Raw genomic sequence first — 18,408 nt, 5'->3', positions numbered from 1 at the left:
GGTCTCAAAGGTATATCCTCCTTGTGGATCTTTGGTAGACCATAAAAGGCTGGAATGTCATTGCCGGGATACAAACTAAAGTAAGTAGATTTGTCAATAAAGCCACCTTTCTCCAACTGTTGTAGCACTTCAATGACTCTTTTCTTGAAGCTGGAAGAAGGATCTCGCTTTACATGTTCATAGGTAACACTGTTATGTAACAATAGACCAACTTTGCTATCATAATCTGTCTTATTCAAAACCACTGTGCATCTCCCCTTGTCTGCAGGGAGGATAATTATATCCTTGTCCTTCGTCAAAGACTGAGCGGCTAGTTTACTCTTTCGATAAATTGGGAGGTGGTAGTTTTTCATTCGAGAGAGTGGCCGTAACTTTCCCCCGAATTTCCGCGGCAAAATCTTGGTCGATACGATTGTTCTTGATCGCGGACTCGGTGGCTGTAATGTAGTCAACGTGTGGTATACCCTCTGGGGCAACCGCGAAATTTAAACCGCGAGCTAACACAGATTTTTCGGGTTTGCTAAGCTGTTTGTCCGATAGATTTCTCACCCAAACTTCGTTCTCCTCCAACAAAATGTCACTGGACATACGATTTCTCCAGTGTTTATCCCTGTCCGCTGCTGTAGAGTGGTTTTCTCGATCAACTTACCTCGCGAACTTGTTGATTTGACGACTCTTAGAACGGCCATGATCAACTGCGCATTCTCGGTGAACTTTACCACGCGTTCATAAAAATCCTGTGGTAGGCTTTCCACCAAATGTTTCCTTAGTTTGTCAAGTTTCCCGTGTAAAATGTCGACGGTAAAATTTGTTTGCCTGATACGTTCGTTCACTAAAGATCTCTCTGCTTTATGAATGATGGTATGAGCACGAAATCCTTTGACAGTGGCTTTGATCCGTGAACTGCGTGGTATAATATCCGACTGCAAACACCGTAGACTAAACCTCAAATGGTTGCGATATTCCGCTAATTTCCTCGACGTCTTTTCGAATTCCCGAACAGGAATTTTTCGGATTACAGGATGTAATCCGAAAAATTCCTCGACGTCTCCAAGACAATAACATCGACGGTGCTTCGGCGCCAATCGGCAACAACGATTTCCCGCCAGATCAGAAGAGCTGAAGAAGCGTCCCGGATCGGACGTGAAACTGTCATTTACTTCAACAAGTAATTCCAGATGAATAGATTTATTTTTCCATCGATATTTAACTTTCCAGGATGAATCAAAACATACATCAGTTTAGCTGGGTGTCAAGTTTGTCCAAAAATCCAAGATTGCTGAAAGGGAATGAAACCTTTGGAACAAGTAGGCTTAATTGTGTCGAAACAGAAAAATCAAAGATAAGAATAAAGAAAGTTTGAGCAAAATCGGACAAATAATGAGAAAATTATGAGCATTTGAATATTGCAATCATTAATGCTATGGAGATCCTCTCATTGGCAATGCGACAAGGATATGTGATGTCACATGTGAACAACTTTCCCTTTGATGGACTATAAAATACCCTCAAAATGTCTCTTTTTGCTTTTTCTAATGGTGATACAAACTCTTTATCCATGATGTATTACATGCCCTCCTATAGAAAGAACACATGATCTACTGATAGATGTGATAAAAGAGGCAATTTACAAAAAGCAAGTGAAATATATACTAAATTAATGGGGAGAGTTGTTCACAAGTGACATCACACATCTTTGTCGCATTGCCAATGTGAGGATCTTTCTCATTATTTGTCCGATTTTCTCAAACTTTCGTTGATCTGTTCCTTTGATTTTTCTGTTTTCACACAAGCTCTCTTGTTCCAAAGGTTTCATTCTCCTTTAAAAGAGTGCAGATCTTAAAGATAAATTCCAGTTTTGGTAACGATCTCAAAATGACTTCTTACAGAATTTAATATAATGACCACCCAAGTGTCTGTTTGCATGAATAAAAAATATGTGCCAAAGGATTCTGGAAGAAATTGTGTAATTGCTGAGAAATCAGCAAAATAAGCGCGGATTTGGTCACTTCCGTCGGGTCTTTATTCCAGCAATAATAATACACTGTCCCACGAGTGCCTATCTGTGTTGGTTATCTTCAGTGTGAACATTTTTCAGTTTAAATTTCAAGATTTCACAAAGATCAGTTTATGTAACTGTACCAGATCTAGATCCTCGATGATATGCTTACAATAAAGCCTGGTTTTACAAACTTTCTCGTGAAATCAGTGTTTACTGCAACTACTGGCATTTCTCTTTAAATGACTGTTGTTACTTAAAAGTGGATATGGAACATTAAACATATAAATGGGGATATTATTTTGGTGTTTACAATAGTATTTCAAGGGTTAAAATACTTAAGGACTGGTTACAATTATTATGCGGTTATCCATTTTGCCTTTAAATTCAAGTTGGCTTCCAAAAATGGGTTCTAAAAATTACTATTGTTACTTAAAAGGGGATACATCATTCATACAATATCCACCTGTGAGAAATATTTGGTGCCTACACTGAAATGTATGCGATATTGATTCATGAGTCTGTAACAGCACCCATTTGATGAAATTTTTAATCTACCATGGATTTTTTTGACAAAATGGAAAACTAAATATCTTGTTACTTGTCGAATGTATTACATGACCCTTTATACTACCATGTAGACACCAACACAAATGAATATTGTATAAACTCTAACCATTATTGAGTGATAGGAGTCGTTTTAGATGCCATTTTGAAAACTTTCTTGGATATTTAGGCAAAATGGACAAATGCATATCTTTTTAACCAGTCGAAAGTATCATTTTAATCATGAAATCATTGAGTGGACACCAAAATCATAATTATGTCCTTGGTGGATTTTGAATGAACCCTATCCATTTTTAAGTAACAACAGTCACTTCAGACTCAGATTTCTTGACGCCATCTTGGATTTTTCGACATAGACCACTGACTGTCCTTGTTATAATATGATAATATTAATAATATAGGTATATTTACCTAGGAAAGCCACTTCAGTTCTGAAAACTGGTCTCCCAGCGGTCCCTGCTATTATTATTACCCCTGCTTTAGATGGGCTGCCTCCGCGCTCAAGTATTCAAGAAATTTCTTTACCTCACCTGCACAGTGTGGATAAATTTCTTGCAGAAGGAAATCGTGCCATGGCTGGGATTCGAACCCACGACCATCTGTTTCAAAGTCAGAAGACTAATCCACTAGGCCAGTTTTGAACATATAAGTATTCGTACGATGATTTAGAACAGTACACAGTAAGATATTCAAATTCTCAATACTAGCATCAAATTCTACTACATTTTATTCTAAAGTCGGGTCGCAGACCAATCGTAAGGTGTGCGGTCGTCTTTACATACTTCACCAACGACTCTCCTTGTACATGTTGTAACTTGTTCTAATGTATTATCTGACCCATTTTGATTTGATTTGATTTTGATTTTATTGCTTTCCGTTTCAAAACATAAGAATGATAAATATAACATGATAAGGTCGAAAATACTGCAAAACATAATAAATATATATAACATGATCTTAGACTTAAGGAACATGATTTAACAAATAAAAAAAACCCTAATATGACATTTGTATTTGAAAGTAAAACGTAAGTAAAATTTAACCATGGCAGACACACAAAATATCATATTCCCGGATATTGAAAAAAAATTATCGGTTTTTCAAGCAGCAACAGCAATTTCAAACTTCATTTCACCACTGACTGCCCTTGTAACTTGTCCCAATTTTGATCGTTGAAACCATGGTCTAGACACCAATTCCATCTATCTCAGGTTGATATAAAATGTGCTATGTCCATTTAAAGTATCAACAGCCATTTTAAACTCCATCTTTGGAAGCCATCTTGAATTTCTGTACTCAGGAGTCCACTTCTTCACCCTTAAAAACTTTTGAATAGAAACCAAATTAAGGCCACCCCAACAAAAAGTTGATTTGAATAAAACGAGAAAAATCCAACAAGCATAACACTGGCGATTTTATCAAAATCGGATGTAAATAAGAAAATAAAGACATTTAAAGTTTTGCTTTATAAATAACTGTTTTGCTTTCACAAAACAGTTCTTTATGTACATCCAGGTCGGTATCCAAATGAGAAGACTGATGACATCATCTACTCATTATTTCTTTTGTATTTTATTACATGAAATATTATAATTTTCTCCTCATTGTCAAGTGAAACAACGATTAATTACTCCCTGACCATGTGGAATGAGCATTGTTAAATACCATTATGGTTCAGTCAAGTTGGTCCTTAGTGTGAAATCTGTAAAAAAGAGAAATATTGTATAGTTCAATTAATAAAAAAACAAAAGAATTAGTGAGTGATGGACAACTTCAACCGACTCATTTGCATGTCACTGATTTGTGCATACCACTGTTTTGTGAAAAATTAGCGAAACTTTAAAATTTCATAACTTTCTTATTTTACATCCGATTTTGATGAAATTTTCAGCGTTATGCTATGTTGATTTTTTTCTGTTTATTCTAATAAACATTTTTCTGGGGTGGACTTGAACATTAAGTAAGGAAAAAAATGAATAGTACGCCCGTAGAATCAAAACAAATTAAATGCCCATACTATGAAATGGCATTGAAAATAATTGCTATTGAAATGTGCCAGCTTTCAAATTCATTTATAAAATTACAGTGCCTAGAATTCGATATTTTTTAAGGGAAGTCCTTATCATAAGTTATGGCGCCATTTAGTTGTAGTAAGATTTTCACTGCATAAAATCTTGAAATGGGGTTGATTCTTACATCAATTGACCAACAATAATGATATAAATTACATGTGATATATTGCTCTGTTATTGGATTGAATAACAAAATATATTCATTTCATTTTGTAATCCTTTTGTCTTAATTCTAATGCGGGGGGAGGACATTTAGGGCTAATATTTACAATTTTGGGGCATTTTTCGTAAAGTCCGCCCCCATATGGTAAAAGTGAAAAAACTGTGCCATCACAAAATCATCAAATATTCATTCTTATACACCTCAGACAACTCGAAAATAAAATTGTCGAAGGAAAGTGAGATATAAGGTTGAAAACTATGGATTATCCTATTGGGCTTTGTACAGGCCAATAAGGCGCCAAAAAGGATCCTGACGAAGGTCAGGAGGGGTCTGAAAATTTGAACCCCATCATTTTTGGTCTAAAGGAACTCTATTGAAGCCCAAACAACCAAGAACCAATATCGGCACAAAAGTCCTACGGGAACTGTGCCAGTGACATACCGTACCACACTATACGTACAAGGACACGTAAGCCTTATTCAAATAATAATTCCATAAACCGAAAGTTACATTAATGGTAGGACATTCGAACATGGATACCACTAGAAATACATTCAAGGATGTAAATCAAGAAAAGTTATACCATTTTAAAATTGGATGAGTAGAGGTAGATACAGTATAATTGGCAAGAGTGTTTTTGATTAATTCATAAACAATGCAATACAACAATAAAGTAAGACAATCCTAGAATCCCATAATGGACATAGCCATGATTTGCCACTTGTAAAGCACTTTCATTTTATCCTTCTCACCTCTGAAAGTTCATTTTGAGAATATTTTTTGGAAGAAAATACCCCGTTTTTTGTCTCCCGATAATAGAAGAACCATTCTTAACAAAACTAAAATTGTAGACAATATAATTGTCCAAACTGTGCTGTAAACTCAAAACCATTTATGACATGTTGTAACGTATCATCTAACAGTTAAAAAATATGAAAAATAAACTTTACTTTTTGTTATTTTTTATTATTATTTTTTATAATGATATCAGTGCCCAACGCTCTTCAATTATTATTTCTTAGTTTATACTTTATTGTTTGACACAAGTGTTGAAGGATATGATTAGCTATATTTATATGTGTATTATCTACTTTCTTTATGATTCTTATTATTGTTATATATTTTAGCATTATAAGTAAAATCATTTTAATTACTATTATTATCATTATTTATCATAAAGCCATTATTATTACTATTATTAATATCATTGCTATTATTATTACTATTATTATCATCATTATCACTTTTTTATTAGTATTATCAGCAACTTATGTGCCTTGTTAGGTGGGCGTCATTTCACTCACATTAATGCAATTTTTCCTTGGCTGATAGCGCATAAAGTGGAAATGAAAAGGTCAAAATAAAATATTGTAAAGGGTTGTCAATGCATCAATGTGTAACAACCTTTTTTTTGTGTGTGTTTTTTAATAAAATTCCACATAATCAATTGCAATGTAAATAACGTATTTATGAAAAATCATTAAAAGTAAAAAAATATATGCGTACTCAATAATCAAGTTATAAATATGATGTTCATTTATTTGATTCCTTGCAGTTCTTGCGGATTATATAGATAATGACGTCTCTTGCCCTATGGCGATCTCTTGTCCTTCAATTAAAGCACCAGGTTCTGATGACGTCATCCAACTGGTGAAGAAGAAGGTACCACGTGGTCATCCTATGGCAATCCCTCAACAGATGAAAGGAATTGATCTGAATATTGTATGCTCCATACCAGGTACCACTAGCTCATGAACATATAGTTGTATATGCAATCGTATATATATTTTTAATACTGTTTTTATTCTGATTGCATGAACAAATATTTACATAACATTACAATTTAACATTTCAAATCACATATAATATTTTACATTTCATATTTTCACTTTTTTCACTAACTTAATATAATAATGAATCTTATATATCTTAAAAGAAAACAAGGAAATCAGTTATTATAAAAATGCTCCCCCCACCCCGCCCCAACACACATACAACACACCACACAACTGTCCAGAAGATCTGCTCACACTCATCATAAATAAATCATTTTTTATTAACAATCCGATGAACAATTTTGAATATAACAAGCTCACGGGAAAAGCATTACATATATTGAAAGTAAGTCAAGACTTACAGACTTAACCTTGTCATAATTTCACTGTTTCCCATTTTTGCAAGTGCCGCCCTAATTTCTCCATTTTAATAGCTATTTTCTTTTCTTGATCCTTAATATATTCTAAAATAAGTTTATGTATATCGTCAATGGTTGGTTATACCCCCTCCTTTCTAAATATAGATGATATATATTTTACCATTCCAAATTCGTCATAAGTTCATTCGGTTTGACCAAGTAATCATTCAATTCGGAATGAATATGAATGACAGATGAGATCAATATTTAAATTGTCAGACAGTAAGTTTAATTTAATTTCATAGGCATGCGATTTCTCGATTATCTCCCTTAAACATGCGAAAAAGGCGATCAAATTAAAAAAGCACGCGAAATGCTTTTAAATTTGTATCGGCACCGTCTTTACAAGTGGTAAGGAATACCAATTAATTAATATGCAAACGTTTAAGGCATCTGGGCAGTGTTTTTCATTGTTGCTTTTACATGATCCCTGTACTCTCAACCCGTTTTGAAATACTTATGCAAATTTGATTTACTTTGCATTGGATCTTTACCAAATTGAAAAATTCTCATTCCTCTGACAAACCGCTCTCGAAGCAACACCCTATTTTTGCTCCACTTCCACGATATACCTACCTACAGACGAATACAGTATGGCGGCAGCCCGAGGAGAATACATGAACATTTCAAACACCGATAGAACCAGGTTGGTCGAAGCATTCGATAATCATCAAGATTACCTAGAACTTACCAATACTCTTGGAATAAATAGATCTACGGCTAGGTCGATTTTGGCGACGTATGTTGACACGGGACGGATTCATAAGCTACCAAGGGGCGGGGCCCGAAATGTGAAACTCGACATGGATATGCGCAACCATCTAGAGAATATCATAGATGGTAACCCACTCCTAACCCTCCGTGAAATGAAGGAGAGTCTTGAGCGGAACCTCCCCAACAAACCCGTAGTCTCTACATCCACTATAGCCAGGACAATGAAAATGGCAGAGGATGTCCCAGATGCTAGGAACACCCCTTGTGTTCTTGACCAGCGTCAGGAATAGGCCAGGTGGTTTCTCGAGCACGGCGTCGTAGGACATTGTGTCTTCATTGATGAAACATGATACAACCTCTGGACCAGGCGTACACGCGGGAGAGCTCCACGTGGTGTTCCGGCCTGGAGGGTGGTTGCAATTGGTTGCAGCGAGGTCGCAATTGTAACGTGACCTCCGCGGTTTCCTCCGCCATCGGCCTTGTCCACCACCACTGAATCGCATTCGGAACGGTGACCAGAGAGAGCTTTGAGGGATTCCTCGCCGAGACCGTTGCTGAATGTGACCAGATGCTCCTGGCAGTCGACCCTATCTACATAATATATGATAACGCAAGACCTCATGTCCGCGCCCAGCTACCAGATGGAGCTAACCCCGTCATCTAGACGAAGCTTCTTCCTCCCTATTCCCCTTGCCTCAACATGACGGAAATGACTCACTCGGCTTTCAAGGCCGGCGTCAAGAGGACTTTGGCATAACCAGCATGGCAGCTTCGTTTTGAAGACAGACAGGCAGCTCAGGATGCAGGGGTAAACCTCCAGCAATGGCGTGGTGACATCCTTAGAGAGGCTGCTCTGCAGAATATTGACGCCATTACACCAGCTAAGTGAACGCAATGGTGCAACCATTCCCAGACATATATGCCATATACTGTATGGCTCATCAACAGATTGAAGGATGAAGAAGCTGAAAGACTTTGATGAATTTCATGAATGATCAAAAGAAAGCATGTATGTATCAAATGTATGTATCAAATCCCTGTCCCTACCTGATATAAATAACAATATGTAAACATGAAAAAAGAAGATGAAGAACATGATACAGCCACTTTTTGAGATAATTAAACAATAGTTTATAACCAATTGAAAGTTAACCAAAATAGTTATGAAATAAAATAAATGTCATTGAAAAGAATGATTAGAAAAAAGAAATTAAAAAAGATGAAATTAAGTTTGCCAATGAGAGAATATAAAGCATGAAATAAACTAAATCTCATTGAAGAGATTAAAAAAGAAATTAAAAAAAGATGAAATTAAGTTTGAAAAATGAGAGAATATAAAGCATAAAATAAACTAAATCTCATTGAAGAGATTTAAAAAGAAAGAAAAAAAGATAAAATTAAGTTTGAAAAAAGAGAGAATATATGAAAAATAAAACACATAAACAGGTTGTCTGAATCTGGGTGTTTACAGCGCAAATCTGTATGTCTGTAAATGAAATTGAAAATGGTATTTGGTGCGAAATCGAACGCCCATTCCGTTTGTGCGAAATTAAATGACAACGTTGGGTCGTGAATGTTGTAAATGATCTAAATTGAATTTCTATCAAATTTAAAGGAATGATTTCAACAGAAATTGAATACTTCATAAATTAAAATCATTCATTAGAGGGGAGGGTTTACGGAAATCCTTCGATTTTGAATACCTATTAGTTAATTAAAATGCAACTCTGACGAAATTGGACGGGAAAACCTAAAGTATTACAACTTTTTATTCTATTTGTATTGCCTGACAAACCAACAAATATATCCAGCCAATTCAAGTCCTTTATTTCATCCAATTCAAATCGCTGTATCAAAGTTTTCCATATCAGTTTAACCTTTAAGCAAGACAAAAATATATGTGAATATGTTTCCGTTTCCCGTTTACAGTACGAACAGAGATCTTCTTCAACAAATCAAAATCTAAACAAATTAATATTAGTGTAAATTGCCCCATGCAATAGCTTAAATTGAAATTCCCTCTGTCTCCCAATTAATGTCATTCTTGGTCTAAAAAACATTCACCAATTTCTTTCCCTGTATAATTATAATTATTTTGTCCGTCTCTTATCTGTAAATCATATGACTTTTGCAATTCTTTAATGAAATAATCATATATTTTTCTTGATGGTACCTCCTTAAAGCTAATTTCCCTCCCCAACAGAAGCAAGTTTATATTATAATTAATTAAGTCTATCTCACAAAAATGTATCGAACCTAAATAATTTCTCCAATCACTTGGAATTGCATGATATATTTCACCTACCATAAACAAATGATCACTTCCCATACCAAGGTTCAAAAAGTATGCGACTGGTTTAACATGTCCCTTGTCAATGATATGTTCCACCTTAATTAGCCCTCGTTCTAATAAATCTTTATCAAATATCATCCTATTTTCTATACAAATATTCTTATTATTAAAAATGATTGGATTTTTAGAACCATTAAAATGTCTTTAATTATCGATCTCTTGCCAAGCATCTAGCATTTCCAAATAATACGTTGGAATCTTCAACTTTTTATCTTTTTTTCATTTCATAATCACATAGAAAAATTAACCTTCCTCCAACTAAACTTAGGGAATGATAAAAAAATAACTTCCACCCCAGATTTCTTTCTCCATACAAAAGTCTTTTTACCAACATTATACGCTGCGTTCTAACAAATATTTCAAAATTTATAATTTTTAACCACACCACAATTATAATTCTGATACACAATTTTTCTTTTAATAGGATCTTTCCCTCCCCATATAAAATCATATGATATAATTTCACAATTTATATATACACACCCATGAGGGGACAACAAAGATGGATGAAACAATTTAACTTTTTTCAATGCATATGTTTTCAATAAATGTAGTCTTCCCATAATAGTCAAATCTCGTTGTTTCCACCAACCTAAAAGCTTTTTTATTTCACTTAATATTCCTTTATAGTTCAGATTATCTTTTAATCTAAAATCAACTGAAAAGATAACTCATAAAATTTTAACCTCCCTAACATATTTGCCAAATACATATACAGGGTCATTTGTTTTTCCATTTTCCTTACCCATGTACATAAAGTGTGTCTTGTCCTTATTTACCTTTAAGCCACTGACTTTTTCAAATTCTTCACAAATATAATGCAACCTTTTTATTGAACTCATGTCTTTCAAAAATATTGTCATATCATTGGCATACAATACATGTCTTATTTCATGCTCCCCAAAACTTATCTCCTCAATGATTTTGTCTTTTTTTATTTCATGTGCCAGTAATTCTATTGCAATAAAAAACAAATAGGGCGACAAGGGGTCACATTGTCTGACCCCCCCCCTTCTACATTAAAGTAACCGATGGAATACCCTATATTCATAACACAACTACTTATATCATTATATAGTATTTTCACCCAAGAACAGAATGACTCCCCAAAACCAAAAAAATGAGTGCTTTCCATAAATATTGATGAGAAACAGAGTCAAAAGCTTTTTCAAAATCTGCCGCAATAAAAAAATCCTTGTCCTTGCTCCAAGTAATATCTAGAGTACAATAATGTATCCTCTATTAGTCCAACTGCTTCCCCAGTATTTCTGTCTTTTATGTATCCCACATGATCATAATGAATTATTTTGTTTAAAACCTGTTTGATCCTTCTTGCCAAAACCTTAGATAATATTTTGTAATTTACATTTAATAACGTAATGGGTCTATAATATTTAATATATAACGCATCTTTTCCTTCCTTCTCTATCAATGTGATAGACCCTTGTTTTTGAGAAACTGTCAATTCCCCTCTTATATATGTTTCGTTTAATACTTCTACCAACAAATCCCCCTTGTATAATTGTTCCCTTAATTAAACAGAGATTACATTTATCATCATTTTTAAAACTCCATTTAAATAAATTTGATTGGGACGGAAGTATTTTATGCAGAAGCTTAACATTAAATTCTCTAACCTTGTTATCTTTTATTTGTCTAAGTTTAGAATACAGGACTTTGCCCCAATTAATTTCTATCTGAAGTCCTAAATAATTTTGCCAAAACATAAAGAAAGATGCTTCTGTTTTGTTATGTTCTGAATGATAATAATGTCTAGCTTTCAAGATAGTTTTTTCTATGTATTCTTTTAAAAATAATTATTGTGGACCTAACCCCTTTTGCAAGTAAACTGAAATGAATCCAATCTATTTTGATTAAAAAGGTGATTTTTCCTAGCCACTTTTATTCACGTTTCCATATGAATTTCAAATTTTCTTTGTTTTCATCAGAACGACAAAAAATTTAGAAGTTTTAAGACAGAAAACAATAAAAGTTATGAACAATATAGACCTAACCCCTTCTGACAAATGAGCTTTTCAGAATAGTTTGTTTGCAAAAGGGGTTAGGTCCACTATAAGGAAATATTTTTTTTATTCTCCCATATTGCAATATTCTCATGGGAAACTAATTTTTCATGATACGTTACCATGAGAACATTAAAATTTGGTATAAAAGAAACCTACCTGTCTTCATATTTATTTGATTATTCTTTTCCAAAAATTCTCTGTGGACCTAACCTCTTTTGCTACTAAACTGAAATGGACCTAACCCCTTTTGAAAAAAAGTGACTTTTCTTTGCCATTTTAGATCACTTTTCAATGAGAATTTCAACCTATCTTTATTATCATCTTATCGAGGTACTAAAAGTCTATACATTGAGACAAAAAAATATAATTTGATGAAAAATTGACCTAACCCCTTTTGCATGTGAGCTCTTATATGTACACACACACACACCACACGATGTACCAGAAAATTGTTTGTACATTACAGTGCATATAACACAAAATAACAACAAAAAAGTCATTATTTGGCTATTATATAATATAATAAATAATGTCCTAACGAAATGCATGTTTTTAAATCTTTATTTTTATTGAAGCGTAACGCACGGCAGATTTAGATATGATAAGTTTTCATCTGATATCCAATTCTGAGTATTTCAATCATATTTCGCACTTCGCAAACGATTTTAGGCGAACTGATACCTGACTACTGTTGCCTTATTGTCCTTTTTGCAAAGGTCAAAATTAAATGATTTTTTTCATACTTCGTTTGCAGCTGTTAAAAAAAATGAATTACGAAGTTTGGCTTTTGTTTTGCACATAATTCCAATTCGTGATTAGTCATGCATAAATGATTATATTGTCAGACCTTGGTGTGATTATTATAGCTTAGCATGCAAGGCTTGAAATATGATCATGACCTATTTCATTTTCCCTCTACAGATGAGCTGTCATTTCATTTTCAATTTTTAGCATTTCAAAGAAGCGATAGTGTTGCCAGTCATAAAGAAGTTTCGAACATACATTTAGGTCTAATATCATTGAGTGCGTGTTTATTCAATCAACTAACTGAGCACAATAATAATAATAGTAGTAATAGTAGTAGTAGTGTAGTATAGTAGTAGTAGTAGTAGTAGTAGTAGAATATGGGCTTTCTAATGCTATGGTTATCTTGGATAAAAAAAGATGGAAGCGTCGTGGTGTAGCGGTTCTGACTCTCGCCTTGTAATCAGAGGGTCGTGTGTTCGAATCCCACCCTGGGCTATCGTCCTTTGACAAGGCGTTAATCCACATTAAGCTCTTTTATAGCGCATAACACATAGCTACGCATGTCCCTATCCACTTGGAAATTAAATAAATAGTGTGGGGCACTGAATTCATTACATGTTAAACATTTACTCTTTGAGGGAAGTCTTAATCTTATCTAAATCATGTATATTTCTCATATAATTAGGAAGTGCTTTCCATGAGACTTTATTGCATTCAATCGACCAGAAACGTTTGATTTTAACAGAACCTCCCATATATTGTTGGAATACATTAATAGAGCAGTAACCTTTGACTATTCCTCCCACAGCTTGCTTGTCTAACCCTTGTCTACACGGAGGTACCTGTAATGAGACCAATGATGGATATGAGTGTCACTGTCTCTTTAGCTTTACTGGCAAACGATGTCAAGGTAATAATGTCAACTCGTAGCATACAAATAATTTCATCCTATGAATAACCTCCCCCTACATTGGATTTTCCAGAAATATCAATATGTAAAGAAAAACAAATGTGATGTTGGTAGATACTCTAAGATTTGTTCTATAACACAAACACACCCCACCCCCACACACCGGTGTGTCCCTCTCCTCCAAGTTTCTCTTTTTTTTCGGTGAAAAATCTTGGTTTATTTGTCAAGTTAAAAAGTGCATGGTTAAGAATACATTGTACGTATTAAAAATCATATTGTACTTAAAAAAGAAGATTTAAAACCGAGTAGGCCTGCATTTCCGTGTGTCAGAAATAGACTCTGATAGCCTACATCCCCCCCTCCCCACACACACATACAGTTACTATGCAGATTAAGCCAATACGGAAAGGAAGAAATGAGGCATGTGATCAAAATCCTTCACACAATCCACTGCAAGTCATGGCACGGACTTTTAATGTTGACTTGTTTGTGTTTCCACTACAGGAAGTTGACATGGCACACACATAGATTTCCATGATTAGATAGCATACTGCCTTATCTCATTTGTTTCATTTTTTCTTTTATTTTGTTTTTAGACAAGGATAGTCAGTCATATAATCTACCAAAAGTAATGACATGGTTTCTAAAAATCACTTGAAGTCTCTGTTACTAAAATTATGTTTACTAAAATAGTTTTTGTCTCTTGAAAAACATCATCAAAACAAATCTACCATTCGTAAGCTAGAAGGACAAAATGAAGTTCTAGAAGTTGAAAATACTATTCTTAAAGAAATAAAACATTTTTATAAATCACTGTATTCGAAACAGCATGTTGAGTTGGACGATTCTAATGCCAGATCTTTTTTGTAAAATGAAATTAAATGTTTGGATGAAGAATCCCGGAATAGCTGTGAAGGTCTGTTAACAATAGACGAATGTCAGGCAGCAGTTAAAGCAATGCCAGTCGGAAAATCACCAGGTAATGACGGACTAAAAAAATAATTTTATGTGAGATTTTGGGACATTTTGTCTGGCCCTCTGGTAGCGGCATTGAATTATTCTTTTATAAAATCCGAATTATCCTCAAGTCAAAAAAAACAGAGTGTTGTTACGTTGATACTTAAACCAAACAAGGATAAAAGATTTGTGAAAACTATCGACCTATTTCATTGATTAATGTTGATGTCAAAATATGCTCTAAAGTTCTTTCTACATGCTTACAAAAAGTAATACATTCAATAATCAATCCAGATCAACATGCTTTTATTAAAGGAGGAAATATTGCAGAGGCAGTTTGGAATGTACATGATATCTTTTACTACCTTAAAACCGAAGAAAACGATGGTTACATTGTATCGATCGACTTTAAAAAAGCATTCGATTCGATTGATCACAAATGTATTTTTAAAGCCCTTGAATCGACAGGCGTAGGTCAAATTTTTATCAAGTGGGTCAAAACACTATATTGTAACATCACGGGATGTGTACTTAATAGTTGTCATGATGAACACGATGCATATCAATTAATAAATTAATGCGAGCGCGAAGAGCTAGCTGAAAACTTTTATAATGATGGAATGAAAAATACATTGTCAGTTGTCAAGTTAGAATATCAAATATTTTCAGCTTGTGCTTCTAGTTAGCATAAAGAAAACTGTGAGGTTGGGATGCGTATATAACTAAACAATAATGCCAGCGTAAAGCGCGAGCTCAATTATTATATATACTGACTTAAGAAGGACTCTTTTAAGGTATCATTCCTATTCTAATTACTTGTCTTTTTCTCTTCTTTTTCCTGTTTCTTATCCCCCATTTTTGCGCCACCATGGGGGGGGGGGCAAAATATTTGCCCCTTGGATCGGCCTATGTATGTTGACTTGAAAAACACTAACACTTACATGTGGGATTGACGCAGAGGATGCATACCTTACTAATCAAATATTGCGAGCGCGTACCCCGAGCTGAATTTGATAATAACCCTTTTTTTTTGACCCTAAACATGATATCAGTCTCGCTAAACAGACTTAAAACACGAAAACATTGTTTTTGTCTATTATCGTAAAAACGGGATATTTTAAGTCAGCCGCATCTATTAAAGCTTTTTGGGCATATTTCACTCTAAACCGGCAATACGAGCAATGTTGCACCCCGGTCGAAAATAAATTCGCATTAACCCCCCTAAGTTCAAGGTCAATTTTGCACCCTCGGTTGAACAAACTTTGCCCCCCCCCCTCCTCTGAAACATGTATTTTGTCGCATTATGGTCAAAATTCAAATTAGCGCTCCCCTAGTTAAAACATCAATTTGGTGCCCCGCTAGATCGAACATCAATTCGGCGCTCCCATAGTTCGAACATCAATTTGGCGCCCCCCTCCCAGTTCAAACATCAGTTCGGCTCCCCATATTTCGAACGTCGTTTTGGCGCTGCCTAGTTCGAACATCAAATCGACGTCCGGATCAACATCTCCCTCTTTCGTTTCCCATCTCCTTTTCTTTTTTTTCTCTTATCCTCATTCCCCTTTCTTTCTCTTTCTTTGTTTATCTTTTTCTTTCCCCTCTTACTCTCCCCTTTTCGTCTTCTCTTCTTTTCCTTCCTCCTCTCTCTCTTTTTCTTCTCTTTATTCTCCCCTTCTCTTCTCTTTTTTCTTGTCTTCCTTTCCCCCTTTGCTTTTCTCCCCATCTTTTCTTTCCCCCTTTTCTTCTCTTTTTCCGTCTTTTCTTTCTCTATTTTCCTCTCTCTTTTCTCCTTTTTCTCCTCTTTTTCCCCTCTCTCTCTTTTCTGGTCTTTCTTCCCTTCTTCCTCTCTTTTTAAATAGTATTCTCTTCCTTCCTCTTTTTTCTTCTTCCTTTTCTCCATTTTCCTTTCTCCTTTCTTTTCTTTTCTTTTTTTCTTTTCCCTCTTACTCTTTTTTCTCTTCTTTTCCCATCTTCCTCTCTCTCTTTTTATTCTCTCCCTTCCCCTCTCCCCGCTCTTTTTTTGAGGTGGGGGTGGGGGGGAGGTGAAGCAGTTCCCCCTCGCCCCCCCCATGGATCCGCACCTGATATACCACCTGCATTTGACCTTTGGACCTCTCGATGACATTTGATATATCTGGGCCCTGTTGTACAAAGAGTAATGATTGATACGATCAATCATAACTATGGACGGCCAGCACCTTCAACATCTATTATGCATGTTTGTTCAAAATATTTTCTAGCTGTGATGTATATTCATGCATTCATTGTTTAATTGAAAATTCACTGCGCTTCTCTTTGCATGAAAAGGACATTGTGCAAAGTTTTCGTAGAAAAAATTATGACACTGATGGATTTCCATAAAGTTACGATTGATCGGATCAATCGTAACTCTTTATACAACAGGGCCCTGATCATAATTTTACAAACATTGCGGACTAACGGACCCGCGGGTCTATCGGACCAGCGGTCTATCGAACCTGTGGTCTATGGGACCCGCGGTCTATCGGGATGTCCCCATTTTATCAGGTGCAGATCCATGGGGCCGAAGGGTCTTGCCCGAAATTAAAATAATATAAGGGAAGGGGACGAAAAGGAAGGGAAAACTTGAGAGAAATGGGTAGGAGAAATAAAGGGAGGTAGAAAACAAAGATGAATTAAAATCTTTAAAAAATGAATGAAAGATGATTAAAAAGGGGGAATAGAGAGGGATGGAAATTAAAACGGGGACTGAGAATAACGTATAGTATGTATTTCAGTGTATGATGTTGTATTCACTTTTTATATGGTGAAAGCATATTTTGTGCATTTTTATACATGATATCAAGTTATCACGAATCTTTCTTTTTTTACTAAGGTAACTTTAAAAATAGGACTGCATATGTTCATATGAAAGTCGGAGCTCTATTTGTAACATCACTTTGTAATAAGTTTTCCACAAATGAATATAGACAAAAGAGGAAGAAAATCGGAAGCTAGGATGCAACATAACCTTGCATTTGACAGGCGCATGCGAACTGAGGTGCGAGATGGCATTGCCTCCCCCTTAAAAATGCAAACAGAAGATAAATAAGTGAAGGGGGAAGTTTTTTTGGGGGGAAGGGGAGGGAAACTTACAGAATGATATGGTGGAAAAGAAAAAACAGAGAGGGGCAAATGCCGAGCTTATACGACCCTCCAGCCCATGCTGCAGGCTTACCCTTCCCAGTATTTAAGAGAGATAACGACAAAATAAAAGGAAGTAGGAATAAACAAAGGAGATGAAAAAAGAGGTGAAAGAGAATACAAGAAAAACAAATAGTCGTGATAATGAACAGAAAATTGGCTAAGATTATAAGTGTGTAAGATAAAAAAAATATTGGTTTAAACTTTTGGTCGAATTGTAAATTCAGTGTCTAATCGCCGTGGCCTCCTCTTGTACCCATTAAACTAGGAAACGAATGTAAATGGACAAATACAGGATGACGATGCGATCGCAACGCCCTATCGGCTGCGCAAAAAGGGGGGAAAAGAAATAAAGGAAAGAAGAGGGGAGAAGAAGAAGAAGAGGATTGAATAAATTGGGAAGAAGGGAGAATTTTCAAATAGTAAACCTTTCAGCGTTTCAGCTAGGTCAATTTGTAAAAATAAATAGTTCATTTCGCTCTTCATACTTCTAATAGTTTATTTAGAAGGTTGTGCACCCTGATCATTTTACAAGAAATACAG

At 35.0% G+C, this 18,408-nt stretch overlaps 1 protein-coding gene across 1 annotated transcript in view; it reads left to right on the top strand.

Annotated features, from left to right (window-relative positions):
• Positions 1–18,408, top strand: part of LOC121423514 (integumentary mucin C.1-like) — a 41,506-nt gene that overhangs the window by 13,269 nt on the left and 9,829 nt on the right. Inside the window, exons 3-4 of the mRNA XM_041618865.1 lie at positions 6,357–6,539; positions 13,645–13,746. Of these exons, the coding sequence (XP_041474799.1) occupies positions 6,357–6,539; positions 13,645–13,746 (285 nt within the window). The remainder of the gene's footprint in view (positions 1–6,356; positions 6,540–13,644; positions 13,747–18,408) is intronic.

This window comes from Lytechinus variegatus, chromosome 11, assembly GCF_018143015.1.
Source record: "Lytechinus variegatus isolate NC3 chromosome 11, Lvar_3.0, whole genome shotgun sequence".
Classification (NCBI taxonomy): Eukaryota; Metazoa; Echinodermata; class Echinoidea; order Temnopleuroida; family Toxopneustidae; genus Lytechinus; species Lytechinus variegatus.
This window is presented reverse-complemented; position numbering and strand designations above follow the sequence as displayed.